Source organism: Thunnus albacares, chromosome 6 (assembly GCF_914725855.1).
Source record: "Thunnus albacares chromosome 6, fThuAlb1.1, whole genome shotgun sequence".
NCBI lineage: Eukaryota > Metazoa > Chordata > Actinopteri > Scombriformes > Scombridae > Thunnus > Thunnus albacares.
This window is the reverse complement of record NC_058111.1, coordinates 18,325,568-18,350,635: the sequence shown is the minus strand read 5'-3', so window position 1 is coordinate 18,350,635 and position 25,068 is coordinate 18,325,568. Positions and strand designations below refer to the sequence as shown.

General features: G+C 39.5%; 1 protein-coding gene across 3 annotated transcripts in view; it reads right to left on the bottom strand.

The window, feature by feature from the left end:
• Positions 1–823: 823 nt before the first annotated feature.
• limk1a (LIM domain kinase 1a) overlaps positions 824–25,068 on the bottom strand; it is a 57,237-nt gene continuing 32,992 nt past the window's right edge. For 2 of the 3 annotated variants that reach the window (XM_044354127.1, XM_044354128.1), the window contains 13 exons: positions 13,256–13,365; positions 11,765–11,980; positions 11,389–11,494; positions 10,763–10,977; positions 10,179–10,365; positions 9,869–9,955; positions 7,456–7,587; positions 7,238–7,297; positions 6,741–6,806; positions 6,166–6,334; positions 5,984–6,039; positions 4,788–4,945; positions 824–4,329 (listed from right to left, as the gene is read on the bottom strand). In XM_044354127.1, the coding sequence (XP_044210062.1) occupies positions 4,161–4,329; positions 4,788–4,945; positions 5,984–6,039; positions 6,166–6,334; positions 6,741–6,806; positions 7,238–7,297; positions 7,456–7,587; positions 9,869–9,955; positions 10,179–10,365; positions 10,763–10,977; positions 11,389–11,494; positions 11,765–11,980; positions 13,256–13,365 (1,731 nt within the window). In that variant the 3' untranslated portion in view covers positions 824–4,160. Of the gene's footprint in view, positions 4,330–4,787; positions 4,946–5,983; positions 6,040–6,165; positions 6,335–6,740; positions 6,807–7,237; positions 7,298–7,455; positions 7,588–9,868; positions 9,956–10,178; positions 10,366–10,762; positions 10,978–11,388; positions 11,495–11,764; positions 11,981–13,255; positions 13,366–19,283; positions 19,450–25,068 lie in introns of those variants that run through there. The other variant, XM_044354129.1, reaches the window with a different exon arrangement.

Here is a 25,068-nt window from a genome sequence, read left to right as displayed (position 1 = left end):
TTTATTGCTTGTTTGCAACCCTGGTTTGTTAAGTGCCTTAAATGTTTTTAAGCAATTTATGTAAAGTTGAGTTGCATTTTATGTATGAAAGGTGCTTATTTATTTAAAAAAAAAAACTCCTGACTCACCTGACAAACTGCAACATTATTATATAGCAATATAATTTTTCTGCATGAGTACTTTTACTTTTGATACTTTAAGTTAATTTTGCTGATAATATTTTCAAAATGTTTTAATGTAGTTCTTTTACTTGTAATTGAGTATTTTTACAGTGGTATTGCATCTTTTAATTAGGTTAAGGATCGGAATACTTCTTCCACCACAAGCATTATACAGTATATAATAATAGAAGTAGTAACACCAGCATATATACATACTGTCCCTTAGGTTGGGAAATGACCAGCTGTATTTATTTCTTTGATTATACTTAATGAGATTCTTACCCTTCTTATTTCACCATTGAAATGGACAGCAGAGACAGATAGTGACATCTGGTGGTTGATTTGTAAACACATTTCTAATGAATTCAGCTTTGCTTTCTCAAGCAGAAGCGAGTACTACTTTTACCACTTTAATGTAGCTAACACATTTTCTGTGTTCTCCTCTAGTATGAACTCTCTGTGTGAAGTAGATGTTGCACATACTGTTGAAACTGTCTTACTTTTCTATGTGTTTGTTTCAGTAGTACAAATATGGAAAAAGGTTAATAATGAGGTGAATGTGGGAATAACATCTCTGTGGTTATTTTTTCACTGAGACACAAGAGACTCACAGTGACTTCGTGAGACATCCTCATAAATAAACCAACACCTTGAGTCTCAGGTTTGTTTAAGGAGCAACAGTTTTATTTTTAGCTGTGACAAAAGGGGAAAAAAACAATCAAAACAGTCGCCTCCTCAGAGTCTAAATGTTCACGTTCAGGATTAAAGTGCAGAATTGTTTTCACAGCTTGTGTAAAAAAAATTAAATAAGACAAAAAAAAGAAATATAATATTAAAATATCAAAACTGACAATGAAGATCTGGAAAATATAAATATGATACAGAACAAGATGAAATCTCATACAACATAGGCTAGTGTCAGCAATGATATTCAATCCATTTTAAATCAGGCTTGCACTTATGATACATAAAAAAGGAAATCAGTTTCCTCAGACACGTTTTCGAGTCGTTGGCAAGGCTAGCTTACAACAAAGGCACAGCATTGATCAGAGGTAACGATCCTTTGCAAAGAAGTGCTGCGGCAACATTCTCATTGATCATCAACATGTCCTCACAGACACATCTAACATGCTCGACATGGCTCAGACAGGAATGGAGACAGAAACACGGCAAAGCCACTCGTGTACAGTACATGCCCACAGTCAAATGCGTCAACCAGGAGGGGCTCACTTTAGAGAAGCGTGTTTCGTGTTATCAGCCTATAAATTGACAGAAGGTCACATGCTCTTTGAGTCTCACTGTTACTGTGGAGTAATGTTTTCCTATTAAGCTGCTGAATTAACTGAATTGTGAAGTAGCTCCAGAAAATTACGGCCCTGAGCCAAAAAGATGAAGGAGTGAGAGGTGAGACAAGCCAGTTTAAGTGCTGTATTATAAGACAGACCATCAGTGGTTGCAGCCTCTGTGGGCATCACATATGGAACCAAGCAGTCAGAAACAACACACAACATCATTCACAAAGGACCAGTCTGTAGGCAGCAAGCAGAGCTGGGACATCACATCCTCTTGGAAGCAAACGCCAGAAAACTTGATTTCTTTATCTCATTTAAACTCTAATATCTAAGAATTTTGAAGACTTTTGTTAAAGTCTTGAAAATGAAACCACAGTAAATATCACCATAGATGTATAACCAAACAAGCTCCTGCAAAAACTGTATTTAAAACCTTGAAATCACAGATGCACGGAATATTAATCTAAATAATAACTTCACTAATCATCTGCTGTCAAGAGGATGTATTTCCCAGAACTTATTTTTTACAGTTGAAAGGCTCTATCAGTGTCTTGCATTCATTTATCAACCTGAACCGACATAATAATTTCCTTATCACAAGTAGCCCAAGAGAGGAAATTAAAAAAACATGGCTTCAACCAGCCATTTTGGTAATATAGTGCAAATTAAAGTACTCAAATCTATACAAAAAGATTTCAGTGGTTATATATAAAAAAACAGATGCTGTGTTTTTTTTTCTCATTTCCTTTTTAGGCTTTCTCTGTTGACTTTTTCTGTCTTCCATTCTTTGTTTTCATATTTAAAATCACAATATTTAGAGACAAAAATAGCTGGGTTTAGAAGCTGAGCAGACCTAGCTAGTACATCATGCAGCTCGTGAAACAGCAGAAAATTTAAAAAAAAACCCAACAACTTTAGATTAGAGTCAAGAAATTTGTGTTAGAAGGTGCAAGAGAGAAATCTGACAGTGGAATTGATTATTTCTGAGGAGTGTGGTAGCGCATATTTATGCAATGCACGCAGACAGATGTAAGGACAGACATATACATATATATATATATATACACAATGATATTTACAGCTAGCATTTACATGTAAACAAACAAAGGGTCATCCACAGGAGGAGACACAGATATGTAGACAGACAGCTGACACGATGGGACAGTACCTGAACTACTGTACAGTACATGAGATGAGAGTGGATAACAGTAGACTGATTGCTCTCAAGACTCTTATATCACTTATAGTATATTAGAGTTGAGATTTAAAATGGGGCAACTAACCCCTTTCCAACAATTTGATGTGATTAGATGATCCAGTATTACGATTACTCCAGCTACATGAAAACTCTTGAGAGGATCAATCAAATGTTGAGAGACAGACTTGTTTGGATGGAGGAAAACAACAGGATGTAACACTTATTGAGCTTGAACTGAGGGTAGGAGATGTTTTGTGGAGTCAAGATTCCTCTTTTCTCAAATGCTAAAAGCCCCTAACCTGCCACAATAGTGACAAAGTAAAAAAACAAAACAAAAAAAAAAAAAAACAATAAAACTTTCAGCTGTCCTCTATTAACTGCAGTCAAACCTTTACTCTCCTTAATTTCAACTGGTCAGCCAATAAAAATATGGCAATGTAGCATACGTATATAAAATATGTCTGTATATTTACAATATTTAAAACATTTACAACGTTGCCAGCTATGTACACTGGTATGCTTTCGAAATGCATATGATGCCAAGTCAATATGGGTGAGATATGTTGACAGCTCTTAAAATTGGGAGACAACGTACCAAAATGTATGTGTGTATAATGTATGTGTACCTCAAAGTTAAGTCAGTGCTACACAATAAATGAGGGAGAGGGGCAGCGCTAGAGACACAAGCAGGTCAAGTAGTAGATGACCAAATGAGGTCAGAGGGACATGATGAACCAGGATATAACCTGACAGCATTATTTACAGTCATGCACTCTTAAGTGAGCTATTTAAAGCTTTTAAAATTCTGCTTGACTTGTATAAGTGGGCAGCAAATTGACCTCAACCTTTGCGTCTTCAGCAACAGACGGGCCCCTCTCCTTAGCATGTTTCATAAGTTCAGTTTTGATATCCAAACCAAAAAAGCAAAATCAAATCAAACCAAAGTCACCTATAAACACACACTGCACAATGTACTCTGTAGAGGCCCAAAGTGAGGAGGCTGAAGATTTGCTTTATGCCTTTGTTTTTTTGGACTACTTTATCCACATGAATATACACATTACAGTAAGTATTCTTGGATGCTATGACTGGTGGAAAACCGCAAATGTAAATCTACATGATTCAAGAGTTGAGTCATGATTTGAAAGTCTGGTCTGATTGCATATGTTCCGCTTCAGCTTCGGCTGCAGCAGAATCAAGCTATCATAGTTAATGTCTCTTGATTTGACTTTGAATGTGCGTGCGTCTCGCACAGGTGGCTTTTCAGATCCACACTTTCCCCGAGTCTACTTGTTAAGCCTGAGCCAGCCTACGCCCACTGCATCTGCCTGGGACATGGAGGGGTATTTACATGACTCCTCCTCTTATGAAAAGCAACACCAGCCACTGCACCGCACGAGGCAGGCCGTTGCTCACCCTGCGCAGACCTTACCGACGACACCCGTTAACGCTTTCCAGTACCCTTGTGGGGTTAACTCTAACTTCCCGCTCCTCCTGTCCTGTCCAGCCCTACTCCGGCTGTTCGGGGTGGACGTGCAGGCCGTTCTCGGAGCGTGTGATGCTGTGGTTTTCCCAGAAGGTCTTGTGCAGCTGGCTCACTTCAGACACCAGGGGCAGACCAATGTCCAAGTGCATCTTCAGGTTCTCCAGCCACTCCTCCAGTTTGGAGAAAGCAGGGCTATGAATTAAATAAGCAAAAATTTCAGTTTTCACTCAATCACCCAAAAACAAAATGACATCCACTAAGATGTAATTAAATTTGGAAATAACAGTTGGAAAAATCAATGGACAGCGTCTCATTTATGCTGCTCAAAGCACCAAAACATTACGTTTGAAACACTTGGTAACTCAAACTGACTTTTGAAAAATTCACAATTGTGTTTATTCATGGACATACTTGAGTAAAATGGTGTTCAAAACAAGATCAGTGGATTACTGTACATAAGTGTCATCATATATAGTGAGAAACATCACTTCAGAGTTTTTAAAATGTACATTGTTGGCACCTCGAGCACTAAACTGGTGCCATTGAATATACTATACTGTGATGAACTACAGCTGACAGCTTCAAAACTCAGCAAATCTGTTTTGTCCCTTTAGGTAACATTTCAATGTGATCTATTGTTGATGTCTGACCGTTTGTCTGCGTCAAGGTCACAGCACACAGCAGCTATGGGGAAGAAGGCAGGGGGACAATCAGGGGGACAGTAATGCTCCAGGAAGCCAGACACATTCAGTCCAAAGTCCATCGCCCTGGGGAGGTAGTCTGGGTCTGCATTCACCCTGCCAATGATCTGGGGAGGGCAAGAAAAAAAAAAGAGAAAGAGAGAGAAGAGGTAAGGATTAAAGTGTCAGAATCGCCTGTCAGAACAAAAACAGCAGAGCCAATCTGCTGAAAACCAGTAAAACCTTTTGAACTGAAGCTGATCATTCCCGGCAGACCACAACTACCGTTTGCCTGCCTGTCAGCAGCCACATGAAGACAACTTTGCTTTTCTCCTCTCTGTAATCCCTGCGCTATTCTCCAGCTAATGGTGTCCATCTGGGGAAGTCATTTTCTGAGGCTTCTTAGCGACCGAACCAAACTGTTGAGCCCAAATTATGTGGCCCAAAGCTCACCACACTTTGGGACTGGATGTTCAGTTGGAAAGTAAATACCTTTTACTTCTCTCGGCTTTGGAAAGCTTATCCACAAAAATGTCGAACTTCGGAAAGGCGAGATTTTTCCTCGTAAATTAAATAGGTATTTAATAACCGTTAGGAGGAGCTGAAATGAGCCTTTTTCCTGGAAGACATTTTGAAATGTCACAGCAAGAAAAGCGCAGGTGTAAACAATAAAATTAATGATGGCTAAACTCTGTTGAGTTGCTTGAGTTTAAGGGTCCTGGTATTGTGCACACTGGCTCACTGTCACACTGTGTTTCACTGGAAAATTTGAGCCATTAATGTTTTCAGTAACACCTGTGACTTTCCCGCTGTGACAGATCTATTCTGACAGATCTCCGCATTTTGCAGAAAAACTGTCAAAAATGTGGACTTTACGTTGAAGTCTGCAGACAAAGGAGAAGTGGGGTTGTGCATAAAATGTTGTTGGTTGTAAACGAGCCAAATTCAACATGTAGTATGAATTAGACTCCAGAGGAATTTGAAGGGATTTAAGGGATTGTTAAGTGACAGGAAAACAACTTTTACAAGTGACAGTCAATCATACTAATGAGGAAAAACTGATCTGTGTTTTATAGTTTTGGCAGATTTATCCCAACAGTGACTGTGAAAGCGTTTTTTTGATGGACTAGAGAAAACATGTCTGAGAGTGGACGACGGTCACTCACCTCGCAGAGCATGATGCCGAAGGAAAAGATGTCTACTCTCTCATCGTAGCTCTTGCCTGGGAAGAGGAAAGAACAAAATTAGACTGTTGTTTATTTTGGCATGTAGTTTCAAAAGTGTGGAGGAGTTTAACTGAATAAATCAGTATATAGATATTATTTAAAAAGATCATATAAATTCATACCGTGGATCATCTCAGGAGCCATCCAGTAAGGGTTTCCCACCACGGTGTACCTCTTCCTGCGGTCGGGCCTCTTCAGGCCTGACAGTTTGCCCTGCGACAACTTCTCCTCGTGTTTGTCGTCAATCATGAGCCGAGCCAGCCCGAAGTCTGCCACCACCACTGTGTTGTCCTACACGCAGACAAATAAAACACGTCATAAAATGTTACTGTTGTGCTGCAAATATACAGACTACCAATTACAGCTAGAGAGTAATAAAAGAGAAAAAAACATCAAGGATATAGCTCCTTAAGGCTGTTTGAAATTCAACTTTAAGCTCCACATTTCTCTTTAGATGTGAGCTCTACAATAATAACTTTTTGTTTTCATGACACAAGTACAATGTTCTCTCTGTTTCATGAGGTTAAGCTGGAGGTTTACATTGCACGTTATTCAAGGAGTGTGTTTTAAGAAGGCTTAAACAAAGCTCTTCTTTGTTTTAGTGTCTGAACTGGCAGAAGCACTGTGTCGAATCATCAAAGAAAACAAACTATATATGTGTACGACCACAGAGGTGCATGAACACACAAGTTCTTACCTCCCGGACTAGACAGTTGTGTGAGTTCAGGTCGCGGTGGATTATGTTCATGGAATGCAGATATGACTGAATGACAGACAGATAAGACAGAGAGGAAAAATAAAAACAAACATTAAAAATAGAAGGTTTCAGTGGTAATCTAAAATGAAAGATCCTGTATTGTTTCATCTCTAGTGTTGTAAAGGCAGTAATCCTGTCATGCATGACATTCATCATCATGCTCATATCGAGGGAAAACACTGAGGAAGCCACAGTCTAACCCTGAGGGAATTCATGCTGTAATGTCCATAGAGGGGGATGGAAAAGATTGTAAGGAGAAGTGTTGTAGCTCACTAGCATGGCCACTAGAGGGAGGCAGCTGTAAACATAATAGGAGGCAATTCAACCTTCCTTCACTGCTGCACTGATCAGGTCATTTCACTGCCCCTTCACAGATGTAACTGCTTTTCATAACTAACTACTACAATCACATGCATCATTTCTGTCTTTGAACTCACCATCCCAGCAGCTATGTCATGTGCAAAACTGACCCGCTGGTTCCAGGGATAACTGCTGTCCTGTGAGCAAAATCGAACAATTAAATGTCAGTGTTTTCAGTGGCAGTTGATGCAGATTAATCTTTAACAAAAACTTAAAGCTGGAAAACTACAAAGACCAACTATTTCCTCAATTACCAACAGAGTTACCCCCTAGAGTTACACACTCTCCCTCTCACCATTTTCTTGATGATGTCCCTCAAGGTGCCTCCCTTTATGTACTCTGCGATGAAGTTGAGTCTTTTGTCCTTGTAGAGGACTCCAATGAACTTGAGCACATTGGGGTGATCCAGGCAACGCATGACCTTCACCTGAGGAAACAACATCAGATATTTTTACACATCAGCCCAAAAATAAATGATCTAAATGATGAAATAAATGATGAATGAGCTGACAGAGATACCAAAGAATGTCATCTCATAAATACTGATCTGGGATCAGTTGTATGATGGGAAATTATTCATCATCATGGTGCTGTGAGACTTTTCTCACTTCTTATTAGGTTAACACTTTATTTGGACTGATGCTCACATTACAATCGGCTAATTATCAGTTGAATTTAGTGTTAATATTCTACTTACTACCAACTTGTCCACTGTTTACAGCCTAAGTGTTGACATTCTCCTAACTGACAGTCTGAGTTAACTCTGTTGTGTGATAATCAATTTACACCAGGTGGAATATTAACATTGGACAGCCCAAATGAAGTTACAACATTTTTCTGATGGAATTATTTGTACAAATGCATTTCAGGGCATCTGTTTAGATCCATCTTTTGTGTCAGAAGGTTTACAGTCAGTCCATCAAATTTGTAAACTGAATTTTTTCAGGCGAACTTGCTAAATCACCTGTTCTTAACTTGGTTTCTTTTGCTTTTTGAACCAAATACAAATAACACTAGTAAAACTGAAGTTTTGTCTCAGCTTGAGTCCCAATGTAACTGAACTCTGAATTTTAAAGATCTCCTCGAGGCATTTTAAGAAATACTGGGCATGGAATAATAATTTGTGTCTGAAATATTTAAAGAAAAAAACTACTTCTTCTCCCTCATTTAAATATTCAGAATCTATGAATATGCAAATATTTTTTCGTTTCAAAAGTTTAACTGCTGGACAAAAGATGTCTCCTGCTTCACTGTGAGGTCCACTCTCAGTGTGCACTGGAGGCTTCAAGTTTCCACATCACATTTGTGTAAGTTGCATACTGGACCATGATTGGCTTCCAAACTGGTTATGGTGTTACAAATCCTGCTCGTAGGTCCGCTCCTTAAGCTGAGATTCAGCATGAGCACAGAGAAACCTCCAGTGTCAAGCTCTGCATATACAACACTCTGCACAGTAGAGTTCATCCAAGTGAATAACAAGCAAAACACATTTTTGACTAGAGGAGGACTTTACAAGGAAGTTTCCTGCATAGCTACTGCTTAGAGCGCTGCACTGACACCTCATAAAACACTTCCTTCTGTGAAGGTTGGACAGTGGAGGAAGACGAGGAGACAGGTCAGCATCACACACACAAAAACCTGAAATATCAACCAACGAAAGTCTGATGATGTCTTAGTCTGAAATTGTCTTTCCTCATCTTCACTAGAGAGGCTGTGAAGTTAACAAGAGACATCTTTAAATGTGTAAACATGAGACCACCTACAAACAAACAGCCAGCAGGGGTAATAATCATTCTCATTATGGTTCAGGGTTGTTTTATAGCCTCTTTTTTCACTCTGTCTATGCCAATTACAAGTACAGACTCAGTATTCTCGTAACCTAATAACAAAACTAAACCCCACGCATTCACACAGAAACAATTTTCCTGAGCTTCAAAAATCTCAATTAGAGGGCTGTTAACTGGATGAGTGAGTCTACGATACTTACATCAAACAGCTGGTGTTGATGTCCACCGCAAAACCAACAAAAAGCTCAGGAGTAATTCAGACCACATATACTTAACAAGTCCTCTTAAACTTACAGAAATCTACAACATCAAGATATGAGTCACTCTTTGTTATCTCTTCAAATTAATGGAACGACAGGAAAGAAAAGCTTTGTGTGGGAGGTAAAGTAAATTCTTCTCATTCATCATTTTTGAGAGAAAGGCCTGTATTAATACTCGCTTTTGTCCTACTTCAGTGCTTACTTTATGTTTTTTTTAACTTTAATTTATTAAGGCGAGAGAACTCTTCCTCTTTTATCCAGCTGTGCTCTACATTCACACAGGGGAGCTGCTAATTTTAACCACAATTACAGCTTCTGATCATGCACAAAAAACTTTTTTTTTTTTTTTTACCTCCACAGCCCAGATTTTCTCAGCTGGTCCTGGAAGTCAAACCTCAAACTTTCTAATAATATGACCTGCTTCACTGACTTGAAGGATGCCCTCATTTAAAAGACTCAAACTGGCTTTGAATTATAATATCTGAATAAAATTATGTTTGTATGCAAGTAAATGATTTCTGAACATATTGATTATTTTATGATCTGAGGTAAGGACTTATTGATTTCAAATGTGTGTTTAGGACAAGTGAACAGTTGACTCGGCTGTGAGTAAATCTTACACTCCTAAATGGAAGAAGTGGGATTGTCCACATCCACTCACCTCTTTCAGGAATGTTCTCTGTGTCTCGTCATCGAAGCGAATCAACTCCTTCATCACCATCACCTCTCCTGTCTCCCTATGGGTCACCTATAACAAGACGCAACGAGTCAAGTTGAGCAACAAGCTGGGACATAATTTGTGATGCAATCTTAACCAAGAAGTGTTAAACTTACTGTATGTTCTTACTCAGCAGGGGTCAAAGATGGGTTAAAACCATTCCTGCCTCTCCCCATCTCTCTTACTTATTTCAATGCTGCCATCTTGTGGACATTGTAAGTATGACTACAAAGCTTGCTGGACTCAAACGTACCTTGATGGCTTGTCCGAAGCAGCCCTTCCCCAGCACCTCTCCGTGGATGAGGTCAGACGGGCGGAAGATGCGGTGCGTCCGATTTGAGACGACGCGGAGCGACTCGGAGCGATTGATGTCCTTCCTCTGTGAGATGGGGGACGCTGCGTTGCTGGAGCCTGGTGACTTATCAATGCTGTAGCTCCGCCTGGAGGGTGAGAGGGGAGACGGGCAGCGTGAGGAGAGGAGAGGGACGGCCAAAAATGGAAGGAATGAAGAAAAGGAGAAGAGTATTACTATGTGCTGCTGCGATGATCTTGAAATTAAACCTTATCTTTATCAAGGGATGATACAGTATATGCTAAGAGGACAACAGGAAGAGTCTCATACACTCTAAAACCTTTCTATCATGTTGCTAACCTGACTTACAACTGAACCTCAGAAATCTGATGCTTTTCAACAATTTAATACTATACATTTCTGAGCAATGAAAAGACTTGCAGCAGCACTTTATAGCTATCTAACTAGAATAACTTCTACTCTCCATGAATTAGAAACAGTATGATAAGATGTCAACACAAGCACCAGCTCTGTAAATGTCTTACGTGATGATGCGGGACCTTAGGCTGCTGATGTCGGGGTTGGGGGGCTGGGTGATGGGCAGGACGGGGCTGGGGCCCTCAGACAGGGGAGGGGAGGACAGGGGGCCGTCCACCTGCTCTTCAGCCTCTGAGGAGCCTCCTTCCTGCCCCTGACTGTGAGGGTCGTGTTCGATGGTGAGCTGGAGCAGCCGGCTCGTCTCCTGGATCAGCAGGTCGATCTAAAGAGACAGAGGGGGGTTAAGTCCAAATTTAGAACAGCAGAGATCGCTGTGGGATACAGTGCTGCAGTAAGATTTTCAACCTTCACATCCCATGGCCTAAAAGCTGACTAAAGACTTCATCAGGCGGGATGAATATTTAGCAGTCATCCTCTGTGGACACGTAACCCATAAATCATTAAGGTAGATGAAGTAGCCCACAGAGAATAAAACTGGTCTGTTACATTGTCCATTTAAAGCAAGTGAAAGCAAAACATTACATATTTTTTGAAGTATTTTTTAGGAAAGAAAAAAAAGAAATAAATAGTGTCACTTTTCCTTCCTTGGCTAGAGGAAAATTTAATAAATCAAGGTTTTTATTTACTGATTTCAAGTGTAATATTTCAGTAACAATGCATTTGGGACTGATACCTCGTCCAGGGGGACGTTGTGAATTGGTGTCCCGTTGATTTCCAGGATCCTGTCTCCAACATGAATGGAATTTTTCACATCCGGACTGATGCAGTCTTCGTCCACTCTGCATAAGGAAAAATAATAAATCAGTTGCGGAAAAATGAAAGGACTCTTTTTTTGTTACACGTGCTCATTTGGACCTGGTATCTGATACAGTCTCAGTTCATTTGAATAACAGTGGCTTCCCTTTCCTTTTCCTTCTTTTGTATCCTACATTTTAAATGAATCTCATCCATCACCCTTCACTGTGTGTCCTCCATCATTTACTGATCTCTTTTAGTGCTGCAGCTGTCTCACACTCTTTTTCCACACAGATACCGACAAATTGACTCACTGGGAGACTCTGACGGTGTGTCCATGTTCAGGGCTGTAGCCGTTGATCGGGCTGAGCGGCTGGTCGATGGCCACAGAGAAACCCCGCCCTCTGTGTCCGTTGTTGCCCTCGGCTGAGGCAGGGATCGACACCAGCGTGACCGTGTGAGGGATCCTCGAGCATGGCGAATCCGGCAACGACACCGGGGTGACGATGGTCTGGTAGTAACAGTGACCACTGGATCCAGAGAGGAAGAAGAGAAACAGGAAGGAGACGATGAGGGAAGGAAGGGTGGAAGGAAAAGGAGAAAAATGGGAAACCTTGTTACTGGCTGTCAAACAGTCCATGCAATCATAAAGAGCACAAGTTCTCATTAAAACAGTTTTTACAACATCACATGCTGTTGACGAGATGTTGCTTCAGCTCATTTTGGGAAAACACTGTGAAGTCATTGTTTAAAGGCCAGCGTGACCTCTGATTGATCTGTATCATAAATTTGTCATACAAACAAGACCTGAAGAATGCTGGGAATCTAAAGAGGACTCATAAAATAACTATGAAGTGATTCAAAGCTAACACACTGGTGCTGACACTTAATTTGAATGACCCTCTTTTTACAGACCACACAGCTCACATTACTCTCTAATTTAAGCTTCACCTCTTTGACACCAGCTATTTCTGTAATTGGTGATTTTTGTTCCGTTTGTCACTTGAAACAACCCGGCCTTGCATCATCTAAATCTCTCAATAACTGTAATGATCTGACTCAATCACACAGTCATCACCCAACTTGCACTCAGAGGGACAGGACAAAGCCTGTTCTGTCTGTATGGATCTCTGCGTAGTGCAAAGCCTCTGTTTTGTAAAGCCTGAGGCTTATGACAGTCACAATAACACCAGTAACACAAGTCAAGATCATCCTGAAACTGAAACAGATACATAACATGACCTGTAGGCAACCGACAATCTGATGTTCATACTGTTCCTGATTTGAATCTGGAGGTTTAAAAACTGATAAAAAATTTATCTCTTAAGTGGTTTACTGAAATTTACTAAACTTCTACTTTGTGTACGGCTCAAAGCATTCTGAGCATGTTTGTGTGTCATCTTTCCGTCCATCTACAATAGACAAATGCACCAATTTTCACACTGTAAGGTCAGATATTTGTGGTAAAACTGCAGTTCAGATGGATTTACAAAGCGCATTGTGCAGTCGTCATAATGTAGACAACAGGTTGTTTAAAGCTTCAAATAAGCTGCATCAATTTAAGATTTTGTCAATCAACAGCACATGTTTTTTGTTGGATTTGTATGCACTTTGACTTGGTTTAGCTTGCAGAAGAAGAGGGAATTAAAAAAGAAAACTAACTAAAACAAGTAATAGTTAGGTACGTTGGGGTGAAACACAGCAACCACACCACATACTGCATAATATACAGGCTGCCAGCAAGAAAACTGGATCAAACACTGTCTGACTGTGCTTTTTTTAATTATATAGTGCTTGAGGCTCACCAGTAGAGTTTGGATCTCTCCACCAGAGCGTATGTGTCTCCATCACCGATGAACGCCCTGCAGTTCAGACAGGTGAAGCATTCTGGGTGATATTTCTGTTCCCCTGCGACCTGCGAGAAAAAAAAAAGACAGTTAAATCAACGTTCTGCCTTTTGCTCCATAAAATTTACATGTAAACAACATGAATAAAAAAAACTGGTGCACTACAATGTCAAATGGATCGTGTTCTGATCTACAAAGAAAACACTCGAGGGTATTGTGAATTCATAACAGTTTTTGCAATGTTACTGGAGCAACAAGCAACATGAGGCTTTATTAACTGGACTGAGAAGTAGGGCGAGGTCTGGTCACTGACAGTACAAGCTGGGAGATTGGGTTTGCTGCTTGCCAGATCTCCTCCAGAGCTTAGGGCAGTTTTGCAAACAAGAGAGGGAATTGAGTTACGGCCAAAAAAACAGAACAGGCAATGACCAGATTAATCAAACCGCCTGGCAGATCCGGGGATGGTGATCCCACTGGAGGCTCAGTGCTCCTCAGACCAAGACTGTTAAAATGATCTAATAAATCCAGAGGAATGAAAGACTGACTTTGCATCATGAACGCTGTAAACCTCCCACTTTTACTGTTGCTCTGTGTGTCCTTGTTTGATGTGAAATCGATTAACACCTCCACGTATCAATATCGACCCCTTTTAACTCCTTCAGGTAATCTTGCACCCGTTGATGCAAATGACCCACCCACTCGAATACCTAACGACCGCTACAGTATGATTAAACATGAGCTACGATGCTAATCACTAAAGGTCGAGTTGACCAGAGCTGTTCGATCCCTAGAGGCTGTGCTAGTGGTTTCATTTTGTGCTTTGAGTGGCAGAAAATTTTGGAGGGAGTGGGCCTCCTGACAGCACTTTTCAACTGCAACGATTTGCAATTCTAATTCAGTATACCAAGACTAAGGAGGGGCACTGCATGGAGGAGTGCTGAACAAAGAATAGTTAATTAAATACAAAGTAAAAAACAAAGAAATTGAGAATTTTGTATTGTGTAGTCCCATTATTTAAAGAGAAAAGGCAAATATTTGCATAGCATTTTTTTAAAAAGGCTCAGTCAGAGGATATTATAGGGTTGCTAATATCAAACCAGTGTCACTAAAGAGCATGATATGAACCCATGGATGCAGACTTAGCCTCAGATGTGAATTGCAGCCTTTAAAAACCTCATGGAAAGCTAAATCAGAAATACAACTCTCCCTGAAAGTGAAACACTACTTCTAAATGGTCAATAAAACTAAAACAAAACAGGGGAAACTGAGACAAAAAGGAAGAAAATGTGCAGATCAAAGAATCAATAAAATCATTGTCTATAGCCATATGTCTGCCATCCCGACCTCCTGGGAGAGCAGCAGTGAAACCACGAGCGCACACAAACAGATAAACACATGCCGTGAGCCCTCAGGCTGCAGGGAGGAAGACACTGTACAAGCAGTGTAATTAATTAACAGCTTTTTTAAGTAATTCATCTGAGCAGCTCCTTCCAGCTAAATACCAACACTCGGCTTTGATGCGGGGATTAAGGTCCTGACTTATTTGTATCTTTTGAGAAAAATGTTTTTTTTTCTCGCTCTGTTTTTCCGTTTTTTGGAGAGACAACAAATAAAAAATAAAAGACACAGAAAAGTCAACTTTGGCTGCACATGTTGTTTGGTGGTTGTTGCAGAGAGACAGAGAAAGAACCAGAAGAGGAAACAGAGACACAGGCCTACAGTAATGGCTGTGTAATGGATGAGGGATCAAGGCAGCCGTAGGCCTTATTGACCGACCTAATTTCTTTATTTGTCCTCCATGCTGCCTCATAAAAAGGAGACAAACAATTACTGTCAGACATCTACAGGAGAGTTAGTGAATGTAAACATATCACATCACACAAGTATGAAAGAGAGATGAGTAAAGACAATATAAAGTCTTAACCGAAGAAAGATTTAACGTTATTGTGGGACTGAAATATGTTTTTAAGGTCAAATACAACAATTTTATGATGGCTTTAGTACATTTGTTTGTTATTTCTGGCTTACGTGTCACCCTACAAATGGGAAAGACAGGAAGCGGGGACAGCTGGACGGAGATGAAAAGGGTGTGTGGCTCTGCACATTCAACCTGAGACTATGGCTGCCATTTGCTTGCCATGCAGGCATGACACACACACACACACACACACCCTCTGTAAAACCACATGTGACAGGCGGCAGCTGCTGTGCTCACATCCAGGACATGCATCCACCCCAAAGTGTAGATACAAAGGCAGATAGTAGCAGTTGAGGGAAATACAGGGAGAAAGAGGGAAGTGCTGTGCAATTTCTACATAAGTCGTCACTCAGTATGGTATTAAACCATCTGACTGCCTGAGCAACAGCTTTAAAAAGACGGATTCAAGAAACATCACATGTATTAACACACCACTGGTTCCACTTTTTATCCTCTCTTGACACAACGGCTGTGTGTATGTGTGTGTGTATGAGTGTATTAGCTCATCATGTTCTTAGAGTTTATAACCGCGTGTTAGCCTGTCATGTAGCCTCGTGGCTCCTTCTAGTGAAAACAAACCAAACCGTGTGTCTCTCTGAGTGGAAGGGTGAGCGGGCCGACGGGGGTCCAAGAGTAACCTGGTCAAGTTGCTGCACAATGCTCTGTTGCCACTGGAGACAGGGCTCTGGGGTCACATATTTACTTTGACTTATATGAGAGAGTAATGTGCCGCCTGGTTATAGAGTAACTGATAGAAAGGCAGCTCAAGAAGAGACTTCTTAGTCCAGAAGTTCCCAACCTTTTGTGCTTGTGACCCCTTAATGTAAAGCTTACTATTCCGCTACTTGCGAGCCCTCGTAGGTAGTATGTGTATGAGTTTGTGATCATTTTTTTAGAGTTACACAAGCTATTTGTAAATCACTAAATTTGTGTGTATATTTCGTCTTAAGTTCTTAGTTGCAATGGATGAATAGTTTTAAACTAGTAATTTACTAAATCGAGTTACACCATTAAAACCTAATAAATGTGTTCTCTAGTAAAAACTTTAGTATTGTGTAAATCAGTTGATAAATGTAACGAAATGTAACATATCTGCCAAAAATAACAGATTTACGGGCCAAATTATATGTAAAACTTAACCTTTGTATCCAAATGTAGGTATTAAGTTTAATATGCATACATGGAGAAATATGTGTGCTTCAGAGTATGTAATGTTCATTTTTGGTTGGTTGGTTCCGTTATCTTGACAACAGTTACAGCTGGCAGTATGTGGTTGGATGTAAATATCTCGTAACAACTAACCTCTATGTAAGAACTAGTTTTTTTTGGTGCAACCTGTTTTAATTCAGTGATGAGTTAATCTGAAGTAAGTTTGAACTTAAGATGAGCTGATAAAAACGACTCCTGAGGAATTAAGACTATACATTATAAGAAAATGATGACAAAGCAATGACAACGGCTAAAAATAAACATTATTTTAGTATTTCTTCTCTGTTTCCTTACTCTCGACCACCAGGTAGAGAACCCCATGTCTTAATCTTTGATCTGGAATGTGACGACAGTGATGGTGGTCAATCTATAAGCACTGTAGTACAAAGACTGTAGACTTTGGACCGCCGTTCTCTCTGAGGCTCTGAACAGTTGGTGTGAAAATTAATGAGAAACTGCACTAAATGATTTAAATCACTGATTCTACAGGCTGAACAGTCAGGCGCAGAGCTCGCTCTCACTTACTGACTCTGACATTTAACATGTTCAATCCAACAAGGACCAAATGAAGCTAATGGTGCTGGACACACATCAGCCACAGACACTGCTGGACCCTCGAACTTTATTTGTTTTTAAATGATTTATATGTTTGACTGTTTGACTATGTTGGCTGTGGAATGTGAACAGACACTTTTAAGCTATTTGGAGGAATTTATGACGGTCTAATGCTCTTGGCGACACTAAACAGCTAAGAAACATGTTTGTAGTAAGTCTGGGATTCTTCGACATCTCCTTCAGGTTATCAGTCACCCATGTTGACGTTTCCTGGGCGGTCTGGGTGATCATTTATCAGGACGCAGTAATTAGTTTGCAACTTAAGTTAAATGTTTATGATTTGAGTTGAAAACTGTGGAGGACCAGAAGTGACAAACACTCATGGGCTACGGCTCTAAAGGAAAATTAAAGACGTAACTATTAATATATAATAATATAAATGGATTATGAAAATATTCTAAAAAAAAAAAAATCCGTTGCTTGTAAACAGTTGATAAAATATATTGCACTTCTACTTTTGATTTGCTCTTTTTATTTTTTATGTTTAGTTCCTATTTTGCCTGCACAACATTCGTCATTTTCTACACATTTCCCATTTTCCCATGACATTTTCCATTTTCCTCACATTATTTCCCATTTTTGCTGTTGATTATATTTGGTAATAATACGAGTGTATGTGTATGTGCACGCCAAGTATCAGTAATAAATACAGCAAGAGCAGTAAATACCAACTGTATAGTAATAAAAGAGAGATTTCAGAGATATAATTTGTTTGCATTTCCACAGTCCATTTCCACATAAAATATTTAAATTATTCATATGATTTCAGTTATACTTTTGACTTATCAGCTTATTAGTGACATCTGTCGCCTCTGTAACAGATTAGAGGAGGCAATTTGTTTTAAGCATTATCCTTTTATCTTTATTTATAATATCTTTCATTTCAAACTAGGAAGGCTAACAGGTTATCAGCTCTTGTAGGTCTGCTGTGATATGTTGCAATTTGCATCAAGTATGAATGAGGATGTAGATATCTGTGTGTATTTATACACAGGAGGACCTCATCATGAACCTCTACATGCTTCCTGGTCTCTTTATCTCTTCAAGTCTCACATTAACACCAGTCAGAACCTCTGACTTCAATCAGCTCAGGCTAAATGTGGAATGATGACCTCATATCAACAATGCTACAGTGCTTCTGAATGGCCTCAGCAAATTACAGGAGATCTGGCTCTGCTTAACCTCATGTTTGATGTAATGGACTTTACTACGAGTCTCCTGTGTTGGCTAAACTCAAAAACAGAGTCCATATGTGACTGAGAAGTGTGTTTAGAAAAATGACCTCATGTTGGATGTTTTGAAGCGATAGTAAAAACAACACGTGCATTAGGTACCTGATACTGAACCCAAAGCGAGACCTACAACTGGGTCAAATTCCAAAAACGTGTCAAAAGGATTTCATGAAGCTTAAATAAATGTGACCAAGACGTGTTACAACACAGCAATCAAGGCTGTTTGAGAAATAAAGTCAGAGGAAGGCGTGATCACCCTCATAGACCTTCAAGCTACAGTAGACATGATTACAGCAAATACAATTACACTGAAAGCCTGAGAGAGAAGACAGAAGACCACATTGATGCTCTCTGAATGGAAACCCCCTTCTGTCACAAACAGTACAGAACCACAGTATACACAGGCCTCGGCTTTAGAAACGCGGTTAATATATTCAGCCTCCCTTCTATCTGTAGATAAATGAGGAAACTGTTTAAAGTGAGGCCTGCGTGTACAGAGGGTGGTAAATAAAAATAACACTGTGCAGTGACACAGGTATCAGACATGACAACTGCAAAGCATGCACTCGGACGCTGAATCCTACTTTTATCTGAGGAAGAATGCTCTCTAAAAATAGCATGCGTGCCATGGCTCATCAGTTTTTCATGACATGAAAAAAAAAAAAAAGAAAAGAAAAAACTGGAGCGCCTCATTAAAAAAAAAGAAGAGGAGGAACAGATCAGTAATTAGAAAGCAATACGCTGACCCAGTTTAAAATGACACACAAAACACAGCAGCGTACAGTAACATGCTTCAGCTTCAAATTTAAAGAGATGAAAGATGGAAAGAGCCCATGCAGAAGCAACCACTTGAGACAGTGCTTCCCTGCCTCCTCGCCGGCTCATGGATGACCGTATATCACCCATGAGACACCCAGTAACCGGCAGCAACAGTGGCAATGAACAGCCTCACCTTCTTATCCCTTTTCCACAGCCTGAGACAGCAGAAGCTCCAGAAAAACAAGTCTCCCACCATGTCAGCGAGAGCCGGCGTCTCTCTGCGCTGTTCTAGTTCATTCTACTGAGGCAGGCGATCCCCCTGCTGTCACAACAAAACACTGGCAGCGGCCAAACCGGGCAGAGAGACAGAGCTGCCAGAGGAGGGAGGGAGGGAGGAGAGAGAGAGAGGGGGAGAGAGGGCGGCCCACGCCTTTGCAGCTGAGCTCATCTCTGAATCAATGTCAGCCCTCCTCGCTCTCCCCCCCTCCCACCCTGCTTTCCTCTTCTCTCTCACTTTTCTATGACCTCATCGTTTCCTGTTTGGACCCGCCCACTCTTGCACACGCGCCGGCTGGCTTTTTCAGCCCATCCCACCCTCCCCACCCCCACCTCCTCTAACCCCCCGGTGTCTTCAGCAAATTCCTCGCCCTCCTCCTTCTTCTTCCATCCTGCAACCACATTGTGAAACCGGAGAGTGACAGTTATACGCGTAATTTATGAGATGTCATGTGGAGGAATAATGTGATACTATTTTTCATTTGTTATTTTGTTGATTTTATATAGTCAGTTGCATTTATTTTTTTATACTAAAGCTATGACATCATTGTTTCAATGCTTTAAGGAGAGGTAAAAACAGAGTGCAGTACACTGGAGTAAATAACTTAACTTACAGTGTATATATGTTTGTCCCTTTGATCACAATAACATGCTCTGATTAGAGCTGCAACTAATGATTATTTTCATTATCTATTAATCTGTTGATTACTAAATGTCAGAAAATAGTGAAAAATTGCCATCACAAGTTCTAAGAGGTCAAGGTGGTGACGTCAGATTGCTTGTTTTGTCCAACCGATGCACCAAAAATTTGTGAGTTACAGTGATATGATAAAAATATTTTTAAAAAACATGGAAAAGCCGCAAATCTTTACAATTGAGGGAGTGGAAGCAGCCAATGTTTGACATTTTTGATGAATGACTTGATAAATAACTTGGTTATCAAAATTATCATTACTTTTGCTGCTAATTGACTAAATTATATGAACTACATAAAGCTGAGGGTCTTTGTTGTTGTAACTTCTTTTAAAACACATTTTTTGATTTTATAGGACAGGACACATATGTCACTTATCTTTTTCTTTATACTGTTCACTGACCAAGACTGACCAAGTCAATGTTTAACATCTTGTAGACTGATAAGTTAAATAATCAAATACTGTAAGTAGTCAGTAGATAAACAGATAACATATTTATCTTGTTGCTACACTAATCTAGATATCAGATGACAAACTGTAGGACTTCACATGAAAATGAAAGTAAGGAAACAACCTAAATGTCCACTTCCAACAGCAACACAGTCCTGAGTCACATGTAGGACAGGTGTAATATTATTACATTGTGATTATGTCGAGTAAAGGTTGCAGTCACACAGCATAGAAGGTAAATCAGGACATGTGATGTGCTTGTGCAGCTCCGTCCTTCCTCTCTTCTCAGGCCTCGTACAATCTCTCTTCCCAGGTTTGTCTCTGCTGCTGCGTCACTCCCACGTCAACTATGTGTCTCTGTCCTTGTCCTCTCACTTTTAGCTAATGCCATCAACATGTCCTGCATGTCAATGTCGATCCCTCCCCTCATTTACAAGCTTCTGAGTGGGCAGATATTAATAGTCAGTCAGATGCACTCTCTGCACTGCCTGTTGGTTATTATGTTGACATACAGGAGACAGACTGCAGGGAGAGATGGCTGGTAGGGAAAACGTGATTAAGTTACTGTGGGAGTTATGGGAGCAGCATTAGAGACAGTTCCAGAGAAAAGTACAGGAAATATCTGTGTAACAGGTCAGCATACAGATGATACCACAAAGTTAGTTTGAATGATCAGATTGCTTAAAAAGCTTCCTGCAGAGTTCAGCTGTTGGTTATAATTTAGTTCTGTCTTGTTTTAATACACAATTACACAATATTGTATTTGTACATCAGTCTTAAAACAGGCTAGGTATCAATTTCTCCACTTCTACAGTCTAATATCAAGATACTGGACCTTAAATCAAAAGTCACCACATTTTTTGACTTGATATATGTTCTTTTTTTTTTACTCATAATTGTCCGACACTTCAAGAACAATTCCATCCTCACATATGTTAACTTTTAAACATCATCAGTCTGTGATGTTCAGTAACTTCCTGCATGTTTTTAATGTGCAGAAAACATAGTTCATGTACAGGATAAGTAGGGCTGCAACTAACTTTTATTTTCTCTTTCAATTAATCTGGTAATTATTTTCTCAATGAATCGTTTGGTCTATGAAATGTTAAAAAAAAATAGTGAAAAAAATTGTAATTGCATGTGTAATTTCTTGCATTTCTTCTTACAGTCTAAAATGTAAGAATATTAAATTTACTGTCATTCTGTATATGACCAAGAGAAACAGAAAATTGTCACATTTCAGAAGCTGGAACACAACATTATTTGGCGTTTTTTGCTTGAAAAATGATCAGAATAGTTGCAGATTAATTTTATGTTGATCAACTAATCGATTCATTGATTAATTGTTGCAGCTCTAAAGAATAGAGCAAGTTTCTCACCTCACAAGAAATACTAATAAGCTTGTAACTTTTTACAAGACCATAACTTTTTTTGAGTAACTTTTACTCAAAACCAACTAATGGTATCTTGTCAATTTATTCGATAATGGAATTTTTCAAATATTTCAAATATCTTGCAATTATTTGCATTTGGTCAATTATCTGAAGGAACAAGATGAAACAAAAAACAAAAAAGATCCAGGAATGCAATGATCACAAATATGCTATATTTGTGCCAAATATGCCATTTACAAAAATTTTAGGGAAATTTTTATGTCTGTCTTAAAGCAATAATGTCCAGAGGTGTCCATACGACCACTGAAACAGGTTTTTCTTGTTCATCCTGGCCAATAACACACCTATCCTGATGAAGTGATGGGGGTCAAAATCCAAATCCTCCTAAAAATATGTAGTCAAGTTTAAAATGAGTTAATATGAAGCTTCAGCCATCTGAGTTACTCAAATCAGTCTTTTCAGAAGAAAAATCCCCTCTTTTATATTCTGTGTTATAATACAGTACCAGTCAAAAGTTTGGACACTTTACTGTCCTCTTGAATGAGAAAGTGTGAAACATTTGACTGTACCATCCTCCCACTGCAGCTCAACACGTGAACACTGTTCCAGGAAACACAAAGAGGAAATTTTATGCTAAAAACAACTGTGACTTTGAAATATATCCACTTAATTTGACTAACTCAGTCTGCTGGAGCCTCATATCAGCTCCAGCCCCCATCACATTGAAAGCACATCAGGAGGGGACCTTTTAATGTCTGGTATGACTCTCCAGGAATGATGACAGCAAGCAAAACCTGTTCAATGTACATTTGGGCACCTGACTGTTGTTTTAAGACAAACTTGAAAAATTGTGGGACAAATTTTGGAAGAAGAAATCTTCCAAACTAACTAACTTTGAGAGTTTGAAGCTTTGATTTGGTAAAGTGGTTGTTGTAGTGACTTCATGTTAAATACCTGAACATTAACAACACATCCGTAGATAAAAATATAAATTTAAACAAAAAGTTGTATTTACTCAGACATGCAGGCAGTCAAATGAGAAGTGAAACCCACAGGCCACAGCGGTGCCCCCACAGGGGGATTTCAGTCTACACATGGCGTTGCTTTCGTCAGTGTTGCCACACTGGAAAGAGGAAATGCTAAACACGTCTCTAAAATAAGAATATGCTAAAGATCACTGTTCAGGTTATGATTTCTTTAATTTGAAAGTGTCGATGCTGCTTGAAACATTTAAATTAAAAAAACAAAACAAAAAAAACACACAGTGAATAAAAGATCAACCATCTACATAAATGTAGAAGTTCACAGCACACAACCATCCAGCTGAAATATCTTTATCAGCAGCTACGTTAGGGCACTGCTCTGTATGTGAGCCTGACCTCAGACCTTCATGAGGAGTCAAAATGAAAGAAAAACTTTCCCTTTTCATAAATGTTATGCAAAACAAATTTGTACATTGTGACAGGGTGCTGTGCTCAGCATCACTGATGAGATCATCAACAGCCAATCCTGTTCCTAATATCACAATCTGAACATCTTGACAAATACCATTTCCCAACATTTATATAACACATTTGTCTTTACTTAGAGACAGAACGATCACCAGGCGTTAACAGAAACAACTGGCAGATCCCCCTGAAACACAAAACTACATCACACCCGTGGGAGTTGATAAAGTTCACTACAGATCTGGGACTTTCCATTGATTTGATTTCCAACCCAGAACAATGTAAGAATTTCTCAATACTAACCACATGTGTAGGACAATTTTAGTATACTGTACCAGTCATGATGGTGGGACGAAACTAAAGCAAGAAGGCACTGAAGCCAAACTGCCGTCTCTCATTACTTTTTGGTGATTCATTGAGTTTAATAATGAAACTGTCTGAAGTTATTTAATAAAACTAGAACATGGCACAAAACATGCTAACTGTGTATCTTACACTGGAAACACCATGTCATAGATAAACTTTTCTTATTTGTTTGACATAGTGCTCCAATAACAGAAATGTATAAAGATTGAAATGAAACTAGCGGATTGAAACAGAAATTAATAACTGATACAGAGAGGGGGTGACAGGGAAGCTACGGCACATTACATAACTTTTAAAACATGTGATTTGGGTTTTCAGAGTTGGAAAAGGGCAACATGAAGCCAAAAAAAAAAACCCCAAAGAATCATAAGCTTTTGTGATATCAGGGGAAACTCTTAGATTTCACCTTAAAGTGTTGAGACTTCTTCAATTTTTTAGAAACTAACAATGAAAACCAGAAGCAAAGAAAGTCCCAAAGATTTAACAAAAGGCCAGTCGGGCCAAACCCTCAATGAATGAAAAAAGCTTTTGTGGATCTAGTAGAACAAAGAACATAAAGAAAATAGCAAATTCATTATTTTCTTGGTCGTATAAACAGGACTTGATGGACTGCCAGATAAAGGTTCAGTTCGGTGCTGCCAAGGTTAATCAGCTTAATCAGCTTGACTCTAAAACCACTAAAAATGGCGCAAACAGTTTGGGACTCATTCATCATTTTCAATCTATCGCAAGAAACAACTTTTTACTTGTCATTAAGTCGTGACCTTCATGTTCAGCTCACACACACCAAATTATGTTTCTGTAACCTTTCATCCAGTCAGTTTAAACCTCATTCTTCCTAAAATTATTCCTAAACCAGCTCATAAATTTCTCACATTCAATTAATCTTTATTTCCTTTTCCACTCCAGAATTAACCGACCTGTTCCTGCGTCGGGGATCAATTTAACTCCATCTTCACCTACATAAACTCAGCTACATCATCACTCAGTCATTAAATGTGAAAAGTTGAAGCCATCCTTAAGGTCTTGTTGGTCTCTCCAGGTTGAATTCACTGATCATCTATGAGCTTAATATGGAAGAGCAGGCTGATGACAGAGTGTAACAGTGACGGTGAGAAACCAGAACCACCAACAGGCCCAGGTCGATGTCTGGCCGCGCTCCCATCTGACCTGAGCTGGTAGAAGAAAGACTGACTGACTCTAAACTGAATAATGTGGAGATCACTGGGATGAGATTTATCTGACAGAGCAGGGAGGGAATTTAATTACAGAAGTTAACTCAGTGTTGAGAACATAAATCAATCTCAGTGAAGGCAGTAAATAACGTCCTCTGGCTGAGTTACTACTAG